The following is a 19,599-nucleotide window of genomic DNA, read 5'->3' on the forward strand; positions in this document are numbered from 1 at the left end:
GCCTGCAGTGAATGGGCTTCTGAATCAGCTGCAGCGATTGCCGACTCACTTTCGTGAACTTCAGTCTTGAAGGCTGTTTGCTTACTTTTATTGTTTGCACGATTTCTTTTTCTCTCTCTGCGCGATGGGTGTTAGGCAGTCTTCTTTTGTTTTAACGTGTTCTGTTGGGGTTTCTTTGTTTTGTGACTGCCTGTAAGGAGACAAATCTCATGGTTGTATAAAGTATACATACTTTGATAAAAAGTGTATTTTGAACTTGAACTTTGGAGAATCTCAGACCTGCTGGTCAAGCTCAAGGACTAAGGCTCCTCCAGCACTCACACCCCTTGTCCCTGGCCACAGACAAAATTTGAAACAGTTAATCTAACAGGTGTGACTGCCACCTGAAACACAGGTAAACCAGGTAAATTCTCCCCCTTCTGATGTGTTACAGTGTTTGAAGCTCGGATTCCAGGTCATCAGCTTTGAGCCGTAGACCTGGTGACCAGGAACCACAAGGGGTCCACCAGCTCCCACCTCCTGCATCTACAACTCTCCACCTGACCCTTCATTCAATACTTATTTAATTAGTTCTAATTTGCTGTCTTTTTAAAATTAAATTACTATGTTGCCAGTAACCTCATTTCAGTCTCGACTACAAGTCTAGTAAGTAATTAGTTCATTTTAGTAGTTTAAAGAGAAACCTTGTGAAGCCCTGTAATGACCTTTTCATGGATTATTTTACAAGAATATGGCAGTTATTGGTAATAACAGCATGCCTTGCCCATCCTTATTGTCTTTGAGAAGGGGAAGGAAACCATCTCTGGGAGCATTGGAGTTTTTTAAATGTAGGTGCTTTAAGTGAAAGTGTCCTGATTAAACCCATTGAAGATGGTATGCAGCTTGGGAGGACCCTATAGGTAGTTGTGTTCCCTTGTTCCGGCTGGCCTTGTTCTTGCTGGTGGAGCAGTGGCTTTGCACAGCCTGGGTTGTGCACTTGGGACAACTATCAGTAATTTCTCTCTGTCTTTGCCTTAAGGGGTACAATCCCATTTTTCTCCAAGTAATGTCATTACTTCCAGCAGATGTTCCTCCTTGTTTTTAAAGAGGCCAGATGACCATGGATGGGGTTTTTCTCAGATACCAGATGGAGGAGAGGCTGCCCATTACTCATCTGCTTGAGATAGGGCATAAGTATCAACCGAGAGCTCAAATTCAGGCTGATGTCCTTGAGACTACAAACTGAGCTGGTTCTGTCACCCAAACACAAAGACAACATTTATTCGTAACTAAAAGATGAGCTTTTTGTAAGCTTTCCTCACTTCGGCCTCACAGCCTTGTAAATTCCAGAAGTGGGAGTCAAAACGTTTACCTGTATTTCTTTAGTTAAAAGCATTCAGAGCAGATAGTTGGAGTTAATGTACCATCAAGCCAAAACTAACTGAATGGAGGAAAATGCGTTTGAGGCTGAATGGCCTCCTGCTCCTGATAATGACAGGAAGGGCCCATCAGGGTCCTTCTGTTCCTTTATAGCTGGCTTGAAGTTGAACGATTTCCTCTTGACCCTGTATTCATTGTAATATAAGTGATAAGTCTTGCAAACCTAATTAAAAAACAAAATCATTTTAATATTTCAGTTCTCCCACAGAGGCAAAAATTACATTTTAATATGCAACTTCATATTTAAGTAGAAAACATTTCTTTTGAAATGAAATACTTGAGAAAAATCAGGATGATCCATTTTTTTTTTGGTGTCTGCTTCTCGCCGTTAATAATCCTCTTCCTCGTCATTGCCCTTGAATAATCCCAGTCTCTGGAAGCACTGCGCGATGTTGGCCAAGAAGAAGCTTGTGGTAATGGCGGTGATGGAGACGCAGACGCCAGAGAAGAAGATGATCAGGTAGTCAGTCAGAGTCAGGGAGTACTCGCACTCGTTGAAGCTGTTGTCGGATAACTCATTGAGGGTGATCTTCCTCCTATCCCTGGGCAAGGAGCACTGGATCGCGCCGAAGCCTTGAAGGAATTAGCACAAATTAATCTTATACATAAGACCAGGTAGCCAGTCAAACTTTTGTCCCTTCTAACATGCCCAGGATTAGGTAGGTGGGCCCTCTATTGAGAATTGGGATAGAATTCTTCAATTAGTTAATACATCATCTATATGTGCCAAACATTCATTAATACAATTTAAGGTCGTACATAGGGCCCATATGTCCAAGGATAAATTAGCTCATTTTTATTCTTATATAAACCCTATTTGTGATAGATGTCAATTTGAAATCGCATCTTTAACTCATATGTTTTGGTCATGTCCGCTTTTGAAAAAATATTGGAAAGATATTTTTGATATTACCTCTGCGGTATTGAACATCGATTTACAACCCCATCCTATTACCGCAATTTTTGGTTTACCGATGATGGACTCACTTCATTTATCTCCTTCCGCCTGTCGAATGATTGCATTTCTCACTTTGATGGCTAGAAGATCTATTTTGTTGAATTGGAAGGAAATTAATCCTCCCACTGTATTTCATTGGCTTTCTCAAACTATGTTATGTTTAAATTTAGAAAAAATTAGAAGTGGTGTATTCGATACTTCTATTAAATTTGAAAAGATATGGAGACCATTTATTCAATATTTTCATATGATGTAATATGACCCTGTTCCAAGCTTATTGGATTTTCCAGCTTTAATCTTACTTATGTTGAGAGGATCGGAGTTGACGACACTGATGATTATGTATTCTTGTGAGATATTATAAACAGCCCTTTTTTTTCTTTTTTGTTTCTTTTTTCTTCTTCATTAGCTATTAGATTAGTAGTTTAGTCAATTTTGCAAACTTTTTTTCTTTTTTCTGTTTTTTTTATATCATATATTATGAAATATCTAGATTTACCTTGTTCATACATATACTGTATGGTTCATGTTTTGGGAAAACTCATTTATACTGTAATCATTGCTTATGTATTCTTTCATGTGCAATGGGAATTTGTATGTTTGTAATCCCTTTATTAATATATCAATTGTATTTTGTTCATAATATTATTAATACTAATAAAAAGATTGAAAAAGAAAGGTAGGTGGGCCCTGCACTTGCCCCCGATTGTTGGTTTAGCTAAAACAGTCACAAAATAATAAATACGAGGAAATCTGTAGATGCTGGAAATTCAAGCAACACACAGAAAATGCTGGTGGAACGCAGCAGGCCAGGCAGCATCTATAGGCCCATTGATCTATAGGCCAAGGCAGCAACTGTCGACGTTTCGGGCCGAGACCCTTTGTCAGGACTAACTGAAATAAAAGATAGTAAGAGATTTGAAAGTAGGAGGGGGAGGAGGAGATCTGAAATGATTGGAGAAGACCGGAGGGGGTGGGCTGAAGCCAATAGCTGGAAAGGTGATTGGCAAAAGGGGTACAGAGCTGGAGAAGGGAAAGGATCATGGGACGGGAGATCTAGGGAGAAAGAAAGGGGAGGGGAGCACCAGAGGGAGATGGAGAACAGGCAAATATAATAAATGACAGAAGAGGTTTGAGGTCTAAAGTGAATCTTTCCGATCCTGTTCCCATGTTCCTGTGACTTCTTACTACTTAGCAGAAAAGAGAATTTTTTTTCAATGGTCTTTGCAAGTAGACACCTATCTCCTGTCAATGCCAATACCACATCATCATTAAGCAAGAATTACAGTCTTCATTTCTTATAACTAAGAGCCACGACTGGGCTGTGTCACATAGATACCAGGAAAAGCTCCCTCCATTGGCATCTGTACATTAGGGGTTAAAGATAACTTATTCACTGAATGTGAGGCTGCAGAAAGTGTTGATTGATCCTTACCTAAATCTATTTCCGTACTATTCCAACGTGAGCACACAAGGCAGGGCTGAGGACAATCGCATTCATGGAAAATAAGTCAGTCCATTGTTCACATCATTAAATGCCTCAAACATTTGGAGCGTGGAAACAGGAGAAGTCTTTTTCAGATGATTAAATCTGTCACCTCATCTTGTACTACAGGAGTGATCTGAAAGTGATGGTTTCTATGGTTGCAATGATTTGCCAATGAAGTGGGCATGCTTGATGTAGATAGGGGTTAGGAATTTTTGAAGCCTTCCGGCACCTTCACAATACTTGCAACCAAACATGACAAAAGAGAATATTGGACTACCACCGTGTATCAAGAATGAATATGTTACTTCTCTATCTCAAGCACCAGAGATTCTGCAGATGCTCGATCTCAGAGTCTGAATATTCATATTTTCTGACAAAATCTGTTATATTTTCACTGACATATTCCATTGACTAGTTGAGGTTGCACACTGCAGCTGCCCAGAGGTTTTGTAGAAAAATACTATGAGAATTGCAACGTGGTCTACTCCAATAATTTCCACATGTACACAGAGGATGCCCAGCACTACCTCTTCTGACCCCTCCGCCATCTCGATTTGTCACGCTACTTGTCCAACAAAAACTATTGTAGATTCAACAGCTTTCCCCAATAAAATACTGAGAAGATCAAATTAATTGTCTTCCGTCTCTAGCAGTGTCCCCTGGTCATCTATCCTTCTCCCTGGTGTCTATCTGAAACCGAAGAAATCTATTCACAACATATTTGACCCTGAACGTCTGAACTAAAAGCAGCGATATGTCACCTCATCGCTTGTCCCTGTTCCACATTTCAATGTGACATTGGCTGGCCTACTGTAGCCTGAGCACTAACCTTCCATTCCTTGCTTATCACAAATCTACCTAACTCTGTCTTTAAAATATTCATAAACTCTGCTTCCAGACCTTTTGAGGGAGAGACATGAAAAGTCTCACACACCTAGAAAAATACGTCTCAACTCTATTTGAAATAGGCAATGCTCTATTTTTAAACAGTGCCATCAATCCTAGGTTCTCAAACAAGGGGAAATAACCTCTTCAAATCCACTTTGTCAAGAACACGTAGGGTTTTATATATTTCAGTTCAATGTCCTCTCACTTTTCTAAAGTTTAGCAGATGACAACCAAGGGTACCCATTTAATAGTTCCATTTAATATCAGAAAATGTGTACAGTATACAACCTGAAATTCTTCCTCTCCACAGACATCCACGAAACAGAAGAAAAACCCCAATGAATGAATGACAGGAAATGTTAGAACCCCAAAGACCCCCCCTCCCATGCACAAGCAGCAGCAAAGCATCAACCCTTCCCCTCCCCTCCACCTTCCTCAGCAAGAGCATCAAACCTCCCCTTCCCCTCCACCTTCTTCAGCAAAAGCATCAACCCTCCCCCTCCCCTCCACCTTCCTCAGAAAAAGCATCAACCCTCCCCCTCCCCTCCACCTTCCTCAGCAAAAGCATCAAACCTCCCCTTCCCCTCCACCTTCCTCAGCAAAAGCATCAAACCTCCCCTTCCCCTCCACCTTCCTCAGAAAAAGCATCAAACCTCCCCTTCCCCTCCACCTTCCTCAGCAAAAGCATCAGACCCACACCGGATATCCTGGTTTCACTTTAGAGGTGACTCATATTTGTTCCATCATTGTCCACTTTCTTCACCATGATGTTGCCTTTGTCCTTATCTGCTGCAGAAACCCTCCCCCTCATTCATTGTTCTGTCTGGTAATAGCAACTGCAAAACTCTCCTGGCTAATTTCCATAAACACAGTGTCACGTAGAACTTTGTTTCTCATGTGCACGGACTTGTTTTGCGTCCTGTCAACTTCGCTCCTGTTTATTAACTTGCACTGGCTCCTGGTTAGCAGTGACTTTTCATTCTTCTTTTCAAATCCCTTCTTGTAGTCCCTACTTGTTGAAATTTCATCTATGTTCCTGTGACCTTGAATTTTGACCTCTTGCCCATTGCTTGATTTTAAATTGTTCCAAAGTTGCTAGCCATTAGGCACTGTTATAAGACTATAAAATAGTTCTCTGGTACAGTAAGTTGAATTGTTGTCTACTACATTGTAGATAGATAGACAGATAGATTCTTTATCGATGCCAAAGGAAATGACTGCTTCACGGTAGCATTACAAGTGCACAGGTATAAAAATATTAGAAGAGAAGTAAGAAAGAATAAAAAAAATAAACATTTGGGCTCTCACGACCAGACTATGTAGCAGTTTCTTCCCCCAAGCTATCAGACTCCTCAATACCCAGAGCCTGGACTGACACCTTACTGCCCTATTGTCCTGTTTATTACTTATTGTAATGCCTGCACTGTTTTGTGCACTTTACGCAGTCCTGTGTAGGTCTGTAGTCTAGTGTAGCTTTCTCTGTGTTGTTTTTTTTACGTAGTTCAGTCTAGTTTTTGTACTGTGTCATGTAACACCATGGTCCTGAAAAACATTGTCTCATTTTCACTGTGTACTGTACCAGCAGTTATGGTCGAAATGACAATAAAAGTGACTTGACTTGACTTACCTCAAACAGTCTAACTGGAGGGTGTCATCACTTCCCGAGTATAGATTGACTCATCATAGAGCCCAATGGCCAAGGGTAGGATGACCTCATATGGCGCTCTTTGGAGCACTGCAGTTGTCTTAGTCTATTACGAAAAGTGCTCCTCTGTTCAGCCAAGGTGGCATGCAGAGGGTGAGAAACATTGTTTGGAATTGCCAGGATTTCCCGGCAGGTCCTTTGTTCTACCACAGCCTCCAGTTTGACTCCTATAACAGAGCCAGCCTTTCTAATCAGTTTATTGAGCCTGTTGGCATCACCCGTGTTGATGCCATTGCTTCAACACACCACCGCATAGAAGTTTGCACTGGCGACAACAGACTGGTAGAACATGTGAAGCAGAGGCCTGCACGTACTCAGTCTCCTCAGGAAGCAGAGTGACTGTGGTCCTTCTTGTACACAGTTATAATCTTCCACCTTATTCTTTACTTGTATTACATTTCTCTGTAGCCTTTACACTTTATTCTTCTTTCAAATTAAATTTTTTTATCAAATTACATTTATTTTATCATACCTTGATATCCATTTTCTTGCATTTACATAAAAAATAAAGAAATACAATAGAGTTTACAAAAACAATACATAAAAACTAGCAAATAACCAATGTGCAAAAGAAGACAAATTATGCAAGTATAAAGACAACACTGAGAACGTGAGTCGTAAAGTCCTTCAAAGTGAGTCCATAGGTTATAGAATCAGTTCAAAACTGTGGTGAGTGACGTTATCCAAGTCCATTCAGGATTGGTGTAGGGTATTGACTTTTCCAAAACGTGGTCGTGTGGGACCTGATGGTTGCAGCGAGAAGAGAGCGTGGCCTGGATGATCGGTGATGGATGCTGTCTTCTTGTGGAAGTGTGTCTTGTAAATTGACTCAACGGTGGGGAGTGCTTCACCTGTGATGGATTAGGCTGTATTCTCCACTTTCTCTAGATTTTTCCATTCCTGGGCATTCGTGCTTACATACCAGGCTGTGATGCAACCAATTAGGACCCTCTGCACTGTGCATCTGCTCGCCACTTCTAAGGACGCTGAGGTGCTGTTATGCCTTTAGGATGACTCCTATGTGCTTGTCCTAGCACCGATCCCCTCGTATGATAACGCCAAGGAATTTAAAAGTACTGACCCTCTACACCTCTGAATCCCTAATGGGGACTGGCTCATGGTCCTCCATATTCCTGCTCCTGTAGTCGGTAATCAGCTCTTTGTTTGCTCTGATGTTGAGTGAGAGGTTGTCACAGCACCATTCAGCCGGATTTTCCGTCTCCTTCCTCTATGCCATTTCGCCACCACATTTGATTCGGCCAACAACAGTTGTGCTGTTAGCAAACCTAAATATGGCACAGGAGCTGTACCTAGCCACCCAGTCGCGGGTGTAAACTGAGTAATGCAGGGGGCTGTTGGAAGTGAGGAAACAGATCCGGTGGGTCTCAAAGGCAAGGACTCTGGACACACAGTCTTGGTAATAAAGGATTTTATTTACAGAAGGCAAATGTGGGAAAATGGCCACAGGAACAGCATGCACACGTGCACAATTTACAGCAGTCGTGGGAAAAGTCGGATCGGCAATAGAGCACACACAGACAATTAACGAATGTGGGAAAATTGTGTGGGAACAAAGTACCTGTACACACACACACACACACACACACACACACACACACACACACACACACACACACACACACACACACACACACACACACACACACACACACACACACACACACACACAGAGTCAGTATGATACCCGCCATCCCTAGGCTCCAACCATATTCAATGCACAGCTCACCAACAATTTCTCCAGTGCTGTTCCATGGTTCTCAGCCTAGAGTGAAGCAGGGTGGTCCCTTGGAGATGGCAAAGAGGGAGAGCCCAGCACATGTGGCACCCTTTTAATGCAGGAGGGCTGGAGAGTCCAACGCAGGGGGGGTCAGTGGCTCGGTCCCAACAGAGTTAAGCTGATTACAAAGGCCAATTGCCCCAGCACAAGGCTAATTAAAGGGGCCAATGGTAAGGTGTGCATTGATGGGTGAGGAGGGGTCGAACTTTGATTGGCAGGTGGCGTGTCTTCCGACCAGGTAGTGGGCAGTGCTGCCACGTGACAGTCACAACGCTTTCAACACAGGGGCTAAGCACACAAACCTGAGGTGCTCCTACACTGATGCTGATTGTGGAGGCGATGTTACTGCCAATCCATACTGACCGGGCTTGGTTATTGTTTTACCCTCTTCTACCTCGGTGCACCGTGTAATGATGTTACCTGTGTCAACAGTATGCAAGACAACCCTTTCACTGTATTCCGGTACAGTGATGATAATATTCCTATTCCAGTTACATTTATGATCCGGAATTTCACTGTGATCTTTCTTCCTCTCCCTTCGCCTTTTAGAAAATGATCAGCCTCCTTTTTGCCATTCACATGTCCGATCATCTCATTATGTGACTGTGTAACAGGTTTTGTCTGGTAACTCTCCTATTAAGTTAAACGTCTGTTGGATGATGGTTAGTATGATCTCAGTGGGCTGAATGGCCTGTTTCTCTGCTCTATTCCTCTTTGATTCTCTATGCTCTGTGATATTAGTTGCCAACAGCAGCCATTGAAGGTGTTGTAGGGAGACGGCAGAGTTGGTAGCATCTATGGAATTCAATAAACAGTTGATGTTTCAAAATAAACCAAGGCCCTTCTTCAAGACTGGAAAGGAAGTGGTAAGATGCCAGAATAAATAGACAGTGGGGGTGAAGGGAAGGAGGATAGCTAGAAGGTAATAGGTGAAGCCAGATGGGTTGGAAAGATAAAGGGCTGGAGAGGAGAGTGGACCAGGGAGAAAGGGAAGGAGGAGCCGATCCAGGGGGAGGTGATAGAGGGACAAGGTCAGAGTTGGGAATTGAAGAAAAGGGGAGGGGAAGGGATATTTTGTTGCTGGAAGGGGAAATCGATACTCAAGCCATCAGGTTGGAGGCTACCTAGATGGAATATAAGGTGTTACTCCCCCGTCCTGAGGGTGGCCTCACCGTGGCACAAGAGGAGGCCACGGACCGACATGTTGGAACGGGAATGGCAATGAGAATTAAAATGTTTGGCCACCAGGAAGTTTTGCTTTTGGCGAACGGAGCAGAGGTGCTCGATGAAGCGGAGCCCCCCCCCAGTTTACCACGGTCTCACCAGCGTAGAGGAGGCCACCTCTGGAGATCCGGACACTATAGATGACCCCAGCAGACTGGCCGGTGAAGTGTTGCCTCATGTGGAAGGGTTGTTTGGGGCCCTGAATGGAGGTGAGGGAGGAGGTGAATGTGCAAGTGTAACACAAATACCCAGCCTTAACATCCTCATCCTGATCAACGTTAAAAAAAAACAATAACGTCATTTATCCTTTTATAGAAAACCTTGTCTGGTTGTTTTGACTGTAAACTGCCCTTGAGTTTGCTTCCATCGAATTAATTGACCATATTTTCACTAATCTAATCCATTAACTGTTTGGCAAATATGGTTATTATCATATTGTTCCCTACCATCTGTGGTCTAGACAAGATAAATGTTCTCTTTTTGCCATTATCACATTTTGCTTTTTTTTAGAAATTACAATTTACCGTCCACTGAATTTCTACTTTATAATAGGAACATTTGGCAGCTTTTGCAGAAGGAGCGAGCGTTAACAGTTCAGGTGCTAGACCTTTTGGTTGAACAGGAAAGAGAGAAAAAAACAAGTTAACTTTCAGTTGGAGAAAAAAAGTAGGGGTGATATTGGTAGATCAAAGGGCCTATGTCTGAAAGGTGAGGACAAACAACTCAGTGTAGTTACAAATAGATCATGCGAACTTATTTGTGTTTTGTGTGGCTACAACAAGGCAGTGGAACAGCAAACAATTGAGCAAATCAACAGGTTTTTTGCAATTTTCAGTTTCAATCTGTTCTGCTATGTAAGTTTTTTTCACCTCCATTCAAGACGATAGGGGTCTGATGCATCTTTGCTTCTGGTCACTTTTGAAACTTTCCTACTGGAAAACATGGATGTCAGGCTTGTGTTATAACTCCCTTGGTTGAATGTCTCAAGCAACAACTAGCTGAGGCAGGAGGATCTCAGGTTTGATCTGAACTGCGGCCTGCTCTGTGTTTTATCTTTCTCCACTGAAAGCGCATTAGCCGGTTGATTCAGTGCCTGCCGTGTTGTCAAGTTACCGTCCATCAATGTCACCGACAGAATTTCCATCATCCCAGTCCCCTTACTCTTCATCAGTAACCAGAGCCAAAAATGGCATCGACCACCAGCCCTCACGGTAGGCCATACAGGGATTTCACCAATGCCAACTTCCCACTCCAGCTGCTCCAGCTTTATCCCAACTGGGAACACCAAAGATTTCTGAGGTAAAACAGTCTTATTTAGGGCAAGTGGTGAACAGAGTGAAGGGTTAGAGTGTGGCTGTATGAAGACTGGGTGGTGGCACCAATTACAGGCATATTATTTAGCAACCAGGAAACATACTGGATCCCATATTCTCTTATCCAGTTTCACATCCATATAAAACAAATCCACTTCTTCTTTAATTTTCTCCACATCTCTCACTTGCCTGCTGACTTATTGATACACCATGACTCACCCTTTACGGGCTAAGGCAGGCTGAGCAACTAGTAGTTGCTCTCCAGCAACCTGGAGACCACGGCCCGCTTGCTTAATGGTAAGGCTCCATGGCATGAAAAGGTTAGGAACCCCCTGCTTTACAGTTTAACAGTGAATTTCTATCAAACACCACACTCCCACATTTCAAGTTCCTGGCTGTTAGGTTAATTGAGAACTTTAAATTAGATTACCCCTTGTGGGTGGGTGGTAGAGAATTGGGGTGGGAGTAATAGGCTTGTGAGGGGAAGAGTCTGTAAAAATTAAAGGAGGAAATGGGACTGCTGGGAATGTTTTGAGAGCTGGCATTGACTTGATGGGCCAAGTCAATCAAACCTCTTACTGTGCGGTAAAGCAATCACTCACACACACATACACACACAGACACACACACACACACACACACACACACTGACACAGACACACATACATACACACGCGCACACACACACACACACACACACACACACTGACACAGACAGACACACACACTCACGCACACACACACAGACACAGACACACACACACACACACACACACACTGACACAGACACACAGACACACTGACACAGACACACACACACACATACACACACACGCACACACAGACACAGACACGCACATACACACACACGCTCACACAGACACACACACACACACTGACACAGACACACACACACATACACACACACACACACACAGACACACACAAACACACTGACACACACAGACAGACATACACACTCACGCACACACACACAGACACAGACACACACACAAACACACACTGACACAGACACACACACACTGACACACACACACAGACACACACACTCATACACACATACACACACGCACACACACAGACACACACATACACACACACACTCACTCACACAGACACACACACACACACTCACTCACACAGACACACACACAAGACACAAACACACAGACACACTGACACAGACACACACACACACATACACACACACGCACACACAGACACAGACACACACACACACACTGACACAGACACACACACACATACACACACACACACACACACACTGACACACACACAGACACACACTGACACAGACACACACACACTGACACACACACACAGACACACACACTCATACACACATACACACACGCACACACACAGACACACACATACACACACACACTCACTCACACAGACACACACACACACTCACACAGACACACACACAAGACACAGACACACAGACACACACACACTCACACAGACACACACACAAGACACAAACACACAGACACACACACAGAAAGACAGACACACAGACACACACACACACAGACGCATACACACACAGACATACACACAGAGACACACATACAGACACAAACATACACACACACACTCACACAGACATAGACACGCAGACACACACACACACAGACATACACACAGAGACACACATACACACACACACACACACACACACGCAGACACACATAGACTCACTCACACACACACTCACACAGACATAGACACGCAGACACACATAGACTCACACACAGACACAGATAATGGTGAAGAGCAGGATGATGTTTTATTTTTTCCTTAACTCAGGTCACTGAGTGCAATTCTATTGCTGCTGAGGGACAATTAATGTCCAAGCAGGACTCTACAGATATCAAGGTTCAAGTTTATAGTTTAAAATAAAAGTACCATTAAAGTTTTTGTATGTCATCATGTACAATCCTGAGTTTCATTTTGTTGATTGTGCAGGAAGTTGCTGGGATGGGCTCCCCAAGTGCACATCTAGCATGTCTTTATTTATTCTTTTAAAAATATTTTTTAGAGCATCGCACCAGACAGTCAGCCATTCTTGGCTGGAGCCTGGTGTCAGGACTGGTCTCGTTTCGGATTAACTGGGTCATGATATGAACGTTCCTGACTCGACCCTGTTTTGTTTTAATGAGGCCGAGTGGCCAACTCGACACTCAACCCGGCACGGATGGAAAGCGTGCTCGGGGGTGGCCCGACTTAGATTCGAACTTGGGAGCCTTCGCTCCAGAGTCTGGCGCTGATGCCATTGTGCCACCAGCCAGCCGACATCCAGCAGTGACCGAGAGTCTTTCCGACTGTGACAATATTCTCTAGAAGACAAAACAGCTACAGGGCCCAGAAGTATTACCAAACTGTTGCTTAATTTCTGATTTGACTTTGAAGGCTTCAAAGGCTACACCAGAAGGTTAATATCAAGTCAATTTCTTTATTTACTAATACTAGTCTTTAGAGTACCTAGCTTCGACACTCTAGGACACACTCTGCAGTTTCTGTAGATCCACGTTGTGCGGGATTGTTAAACATGCAGATACGATACACATATGCACAGGCCCTCTGCGAATTATATCATATGGGAGCAGCTAGCACTGTACCTGTCCCTGTACAGGTGACCTTCTGAAGCTGGTGATCCCATTTACTTGGATGCTGATAGATAATCTGACGCCACTCGTTCTTTATTTGTGAGCGTCAGTAGAGAGAGCAAGCAGGCTGTTTAACTAAGAAAGCATCACAGTTCATCTTGAGGAGATCTTCGTTCTGTGTGTTCTCTCTCTCTCTCTCTCTCTCTTTGTCTCTTCATTCCTCTTTCTCTCCACCTCTTTCTCCCTTACTCTCCATCTCTCTCTCTGCCCCTTTTTCCTCTCTCTTTCTTTCACTCTTTCTAACCCTCTCTCTCACTCCCACACACTAACTCCTCTACTGGGGCAGATGAAAACTAAGCAAGACCAAGTACTCTATCTAAACACTACCCTTATCCTTCCCAGTGCCATTCTAGTGCCGAGATGCTGAGCCTTACTGCCTGATAGGATTGGTCCATCCACTGCAGAAATAGATTTAACCTGAAAGTCCTGGCTGATCTATTTAACCCTGAGCTAGCCAGTCTATCTAGGACTTCTTGGAGAATACATCATTAGCTTGGACTTAAACAATTCTGACAGATGCTCTCTCTTCCAGCTCACCACAACACACACACACACACACACACACACACACACACACACACACACACACACACACACACACACACACACACACACACACACACACACACACAATCACTCACGCGTAAAGAGGATTGATCTTGTTCTTTTTTCATTGAAAATGACAATCTATTAGTAATCAAAACCTCTCGGTCAGGGCATGCTAGCATGCAAATACTAACCTGCCGATTAACTTCTTTTACTTGCCAATTTACATAACTATTCATCTGATAAATGTGTATACTAATGTAATTTATCTTTCTTCCCTCTTCCTGCAGGCTCCCAGCTGGAGTGTGGGCTCCACCAGAGTCGGAACAGATAGACAAACCTGTCTATCCGTGGTCTTGTGAGCCATTACATAACAGTCAGGAGCAGTAACTTTAATGATAAGTGAGAGACTTAGCATAGCATTCCACCTAATTCCTGGCAGAACTGACCAAACTTCAACTCTAATATCTAGATACAGTATTTTCCCTTTTTTCTCTTTACTCAAATGTGATTGAGAAACATTAATTTTCATCATATTTAATATTTATTCAGTCCCTGCCATTGAAGATGATGCTCACTTACTCTAAACAGTACAGGAAGCAGTGACAGTGATGAGCACTAACCTGTGGGCAGAACATCGGCATTGTCTTTCAACCAGAGGAAAAGATGAGCGAACGTACAGTTACAGAGCCATGGGTTTCCCTCTAGCCTCAGCGTCCGAAGGGATGGTAAGGAACTGAGGGCCGTGACGCTCAAGATCTCCAGCGCATTGTCGTTCAGCTCCAACACTTGGAGGACATTCAAACTCTGGAAGGCTTCCTTGTCCACCTTCTCCAGGTTTGGATTGTTCCCCAGTCGTAGCCTGATCAGCCTGCGTGCCGAGCTAAAGGCACCAGGACTCAGCTGGGAGAAGTTGTTGTATCTCAGGTCTAAGTAGATCAGTTTTGTGGTACTGAAGGTTCCTTTGCTGATGGTGGATAGAGAGTTGTTGCTGAGGTCTAGGTAGACCAGGTCGCCATAGTACATGAAGAAGTCAGCTGGTATCTCCTGGATTTGGTTGTTGCTCATCAGGAGCTTCCTAACAACTAGAGGGAAGATGCCGGTCGGCAGATCAGAGAGTCCCGAGTCCCTACAGTCTATGGTATGTGCGTCTTTACAGATACAGCCTTTGGGGCAACTTGACCCCAAGGGCAGAAGGAGGAGGACCAGAGGCAAGACCCAGAGCTGAGAGCATGAGTGCATGGCAGAGGAGACTGGAACCGTGGCTGCTGTGTTGGCAGAGACATGCTGAGGGAATGCAGAGACTGAACAGCTGTGCATAGTGTGAGTGAGATCGGATAGCAGTGCTTAGCTCAAATAGCACCAACGCAGGGAGCTGGGGGAGGAGAGAACTGGGAGTTTCCGTCAGGAGAAATAAAACAGCAAATCCAGTGGATCTTTCCATTCCCCAGGGAAAAGGCTGCATTAGCAGATTCTAGTATCCCGCTTGATAATTTAAATGGTGTAACGTGCACCCATTACTAAATAATGTGCACAATAATTACCAGAAGGTTTTGCTGGATATTATGCCTATCATACTGGGTATTCATTAACACCAATAAAGGTTATAAAGACTTGCATTTGTTTAACCCCTTCACAACCTCAAGAAGCTTTTCAGTCTATAAAGTACATTTTAAGTGTAGTGATCGCAATAGTGTAAACAATATTACTGCCTCTTTATGCATAGAAAGATTTCACAAAGGATGACAACTTAACATGGTTAGGTACTGGTATGTGCTGTAAAAGGTGGTGGCATGTGGCTGTTGTTGTGTGTGCCTGTGTCACTGAATGCAGAAGCTGTCTTCAAGGGAACAGAGAGCAAGTGTAGGTGCTCGGCAAATTGGAGAACGGCGATCTGGGCTAGGAGGGGGAAATGGTTTCACCCTGACCACAGCAGGAGTTGCATGGCCAATAAGGTGGGGAATTGGTGAGCAGTCAGGGAGTGCAAAGAGAGGCAGATCAGGAAGTTTGGAAGGGTGAGGCTGTGGGGCGGGTTGCGTTAACATCAGGGAGCTGGGGGATTGGTGATTTGGTGAAAGCTATGAATGTGGTGTCACTACTGTGGAAGTGTGAGGCGGTTGTGGGTGGCTTGGAGAGTGGAGGGCAGGGAAGTTAACTAGAACTAGGGGTCATAGCCTCAAGATTCGGGGGTGTAGATTTAGGAGGGAGATGAGGAGGAACTGCTTTTCCCAGACCATGGTAAATCTATGGAATTCTCTGCCCAATGAAGCAATGGAGGCTACCTCAGTAAATATATTGAGGTAGATAGATTTTTGCATTGTAGGGGAATTAAGGGTTATGGGGAAAAGGCAGGTAGGTGGAGATGAGTCCATGATCAGATCAGCCATGGTCTTATTGAATGGCAGAGCAGGCTCAACTAGGCCAGATGGCCGACTCCTGCTCCTATTCTTTAGCTTCTTATGTTCTTATGAAATTTTCTGAATGAGAGAGATGGGACTTGCTTTACCATACAAGAGCATTATGAAAAACCAGTGACCCCAGCGTACTGACAACAAAACACAGTCCAGGTGAAGGGCCTTGACCTGAAATATTGACCGTACACTTCCTCTCATTATGAACTAATTTCCAGGAGAACTCTCAACAAGGAGCCTTGATGGGGAGAAGAAAACTTGCTACTTGGTCAGTTCCAAAGGAAACTTATTGTCCTGAAGCAATAGCTATTTCTCTGTCCATACAGGCTGTCTGACCCAGAAAGTATTTTCAGTGTTTTCAGTATTTACGGCCGTGATGAAGGACGATTTGGAAGTAGTTAATGTTCCACTCTGGGAAATGTCCTTTCTCAATTATGTGGCATTGAAATAAACCATTTAATATGTTTCAGATTATCAGCCTTATAAACCTATTGCCTGATGTAGAGCTAATAAAAACATGCACTATGTAATAAGTTGAAGTTTCACAGAATGATAAGCCACAGTAGGGTGCCATGTAACATAATGGATGGGGTGTGAGAAATGTGGAAGTTTTGCTATTTGAACATTGATTGGGAAACTTTTGCCCAAATGCAGTTTTTGAACATTACTAGGAACCCAATCATCTGGGCCACATGTGGTCTGATAATAATGCCACTGGTTGGTGCACTCCAATTGGCTTAAGTGTCTTAACCCCAAACTAATCAACCAAAGCTTATTTCTTGTTTGTTAATGAACAGTATCTGCTGGAAAATGGGCAGGAGCCAATGTCAAATATAAATAATCTGTACAACCAGTCCCATGCCATATGGACAAAAACAGAAAGGTTAGGAGCTTCCCATCACATTTCTTACTAGCACTCCCGATGTGGTTAGTGTTTGCAACTCCTTTGATACAGCGATGTAGCTGTTGCTGTCGCAAATACTAACCCTAAGGTGGATGATTCATAAACTTAAACTTATTGTAATGAAAACAGAAAATGCTGGAAATACCCTTCATTTTGGGCAACATCAGTGGAAAGAGAAACAGAGTTAATGCTTTAGGTTAAAGACCCTGCGTCATTTCTTTCTTAAATTATTGCTTTTTCATTTTCATTTTAATTTTATTGTGTTGGCTGGGACTTTGGAGGTACTCATTACTTCAACTCCACTTAAGCAATGATTTTGATGTAACATTTCAACGGAGAGACAGTAACTCTTGAATTCCATCGCAAGAGACCATTTGTTATCTAACCAGGTCATTAACCCCACCCCAGAAAGTATCTCCACACCAACACGCACATGTATAGTCAGTGTGACTTTGTGCGGGGGAAATCCAGTCTTACTTGTCTGTTGAAGTTTTTTGAGAAGGTGACAAAGGAAATCGATGAGGACAGGGCAGCTATTGAACCATGAACAGCTCTGTGAACCTTCTGAAGGCATCTGATAAGATCCTGCATGATAGGCTGGTCCAGAAGATTCATTCACATGTGATCCAAGATGGAGCTGGTTACCTGGACCCAAAACTGGCTTTGTGATAGGAGAAGAAGTTTAATGGTGGTAGGACATTAATGATCATAAGTTTGTGACCCTAGGTGTACTATAGGGACTGTTGTTGGGAACTTTGCTCTTTGTGATCTTTATTAATGACTTGGATGTGAATGTATGAGGTATGATTAGTACATTGGCAGATGACATGAAAATCAGTATGGTTGTGGAGAGTGAGGAAAGTTATGGCTACAACAGGACATAGATCAGTTGGAGAATTGGGTAGAGTTTTGGCAGATGGAATTCAATCCTGAAAAGTGTGAGGTGATGGATTTTAAGAAGTCATGTAGGAGCAATAGAAGTGTAAGCAGGAAAAGTCATTTGGAAGCAAGATGAAAACATATCAAACTCAAACAGAACTGTAAGGAATGTTGCAATATCTGAATTGTGGAAACATGCAAGTCTTGACATGTACTCCAAACATCACCTCCCTGAATTGACAGGAGGAAAATGGGTAGAATAAAGCTCATAATACTCTAAAGAAGCCCCAACCTAACAAAACCAAACCACAAGTGTGGATGGTGGGCTGTGTAAGTGTGTAGAGTTGGAAAGATAACTTCATTCACCTATTTAATTTTAATTGGTTTAAATTCATCTCCCATAATTCAATTAGGAACTTGAAATAAATGTAGGCTGCATCGTGTGGTGTTGTTAGTTTGTACAGTTACAAAAACAGTCTAACGACCCTATTCTTAAAATGCGTTGACTTAATTGATATTGATTCTCCACCCCCTACGCTTTTCAGGTATTTAAAGAGGATGCAGGTAAATATTTGACAGATCAGGGGATTTTTATGTCGTTGAGGAATTGTCACAGAGGAGGTGTTGAGGCCTGGGGCAGATCAACCACTGTCATATTGATGGGAGTGGAGGGTGTGAGGGACCATTTGGCAAACGTATATTTTTCATATTGGTGTAGTTATTATGGTTTCTGTGGTACACCCCATTACCTCTGCTTTGAAAATGGACTTAGCTTTAGTGTAAATTAACTGATTGCTCTGTGTTGTTAGCAGGAGATATCACAAGTGTAAAACCAAATGATGATACCGAAACAAACAATTCAGCCCATTACGTCTGCCCTTTCGAAGAAGAGCAAACCTTGACCCCCATCTTCGCTCTCCGAGTCTGTTGTCCTGCAGGTCGTGGCTCTTGAAGAGCATATCCAAGTACCATTTCAAAGTGCTGAGCTCCACTGCTTCTGCTACCTTTCCAGCACTGAGCTGCAGACCGCAATGATCTTCTTGGCGCTAAGCTTTCCTTTCCGTCCACAAAAATATCAGAAAGTACCTGCCACTGAGTGCCCATTGAACCAAATTTCCATTCAGATCCTCAGCCCTCAGCCTGAAATACCAACTGCTTCTTTTTCCACCAATTCTACCCGAGCTGTTGAGTTTACCCAATATTTTCCATTTTTTATTTCAATCTTTTCTTGCTGTGTTGTATTGAACGTAGTCTATCTCCTTTTTTTCTTGCCACTGAAGGCCTTTTGCCCTTCTCGTTTACCTCCTCAGGGTGTTAGCAATACAGTATACATAAATGGATTTTTTTT

The 19,599-nt window shown here is 43.2% G+C and overlaps 1 protein-coding gene across 1 annotated transcript; it reads right to left on the reverse strand.

The window, feature by feature from the left end:
• Positions 1-1,586: 1,586 nt before the first annotated feature.
• LOC140718270 (leucine-rich repeat-containing protein 38-like) lies at positions 1,587-15,390 on the reverse strand. The gene is made up of 2 exons (XM_073031784.1): positions 14,681-15,390; positions 1,587-1,992 (listed from the first exon to the last, which is right to left on the reverse strand). Exons 1-2 carry the CDS (start codon positions 15,375-15,377, stop codon positions 1,748-1,750), a joined length of 942 nt encoding a protein of 313 aa, XP_072887885.1. The 5' UTR covers positions 15,378-15,390; the 3' UTR covers positions 1,587-1,747.
• Between the last annotated feature and the right edge of the window lie 4,209 nt (positions 15,391-19,599).

This window comes from Hemitrygon akajei, chromosome 29, assembly GCF_048418815.1.
Source record: "Hemitrygon akajei chromosome 29, sHemAka1.3, whole genome shotgun sequence".
Classification (NCBI taxonomy): Eukaryota; Metazoa; Chordata; class Chondrichthyes; order Myliobatiformes; family Dasyatidae; genus Hemitrygon; species Hemitrygon akajei.

Excerpts from the sequence above, each read along its gene's own strand:
- LOC140718270 (XM_073031784.1), bottom strand. The coding sequence starts at position 15,377 with ATGCACAGCTGTTCAGTCTCTGCATTCCCTCAGCATGTCTCTGCCAAC. Across the intron at positions 1,993-14,680 it reads TGCCGATGTTCTGCCCACAG|GCTTCGGCGCGATCCAGTGC; the intron begins GTTAGTGCTCAT and ends AATTCCTTCAAG.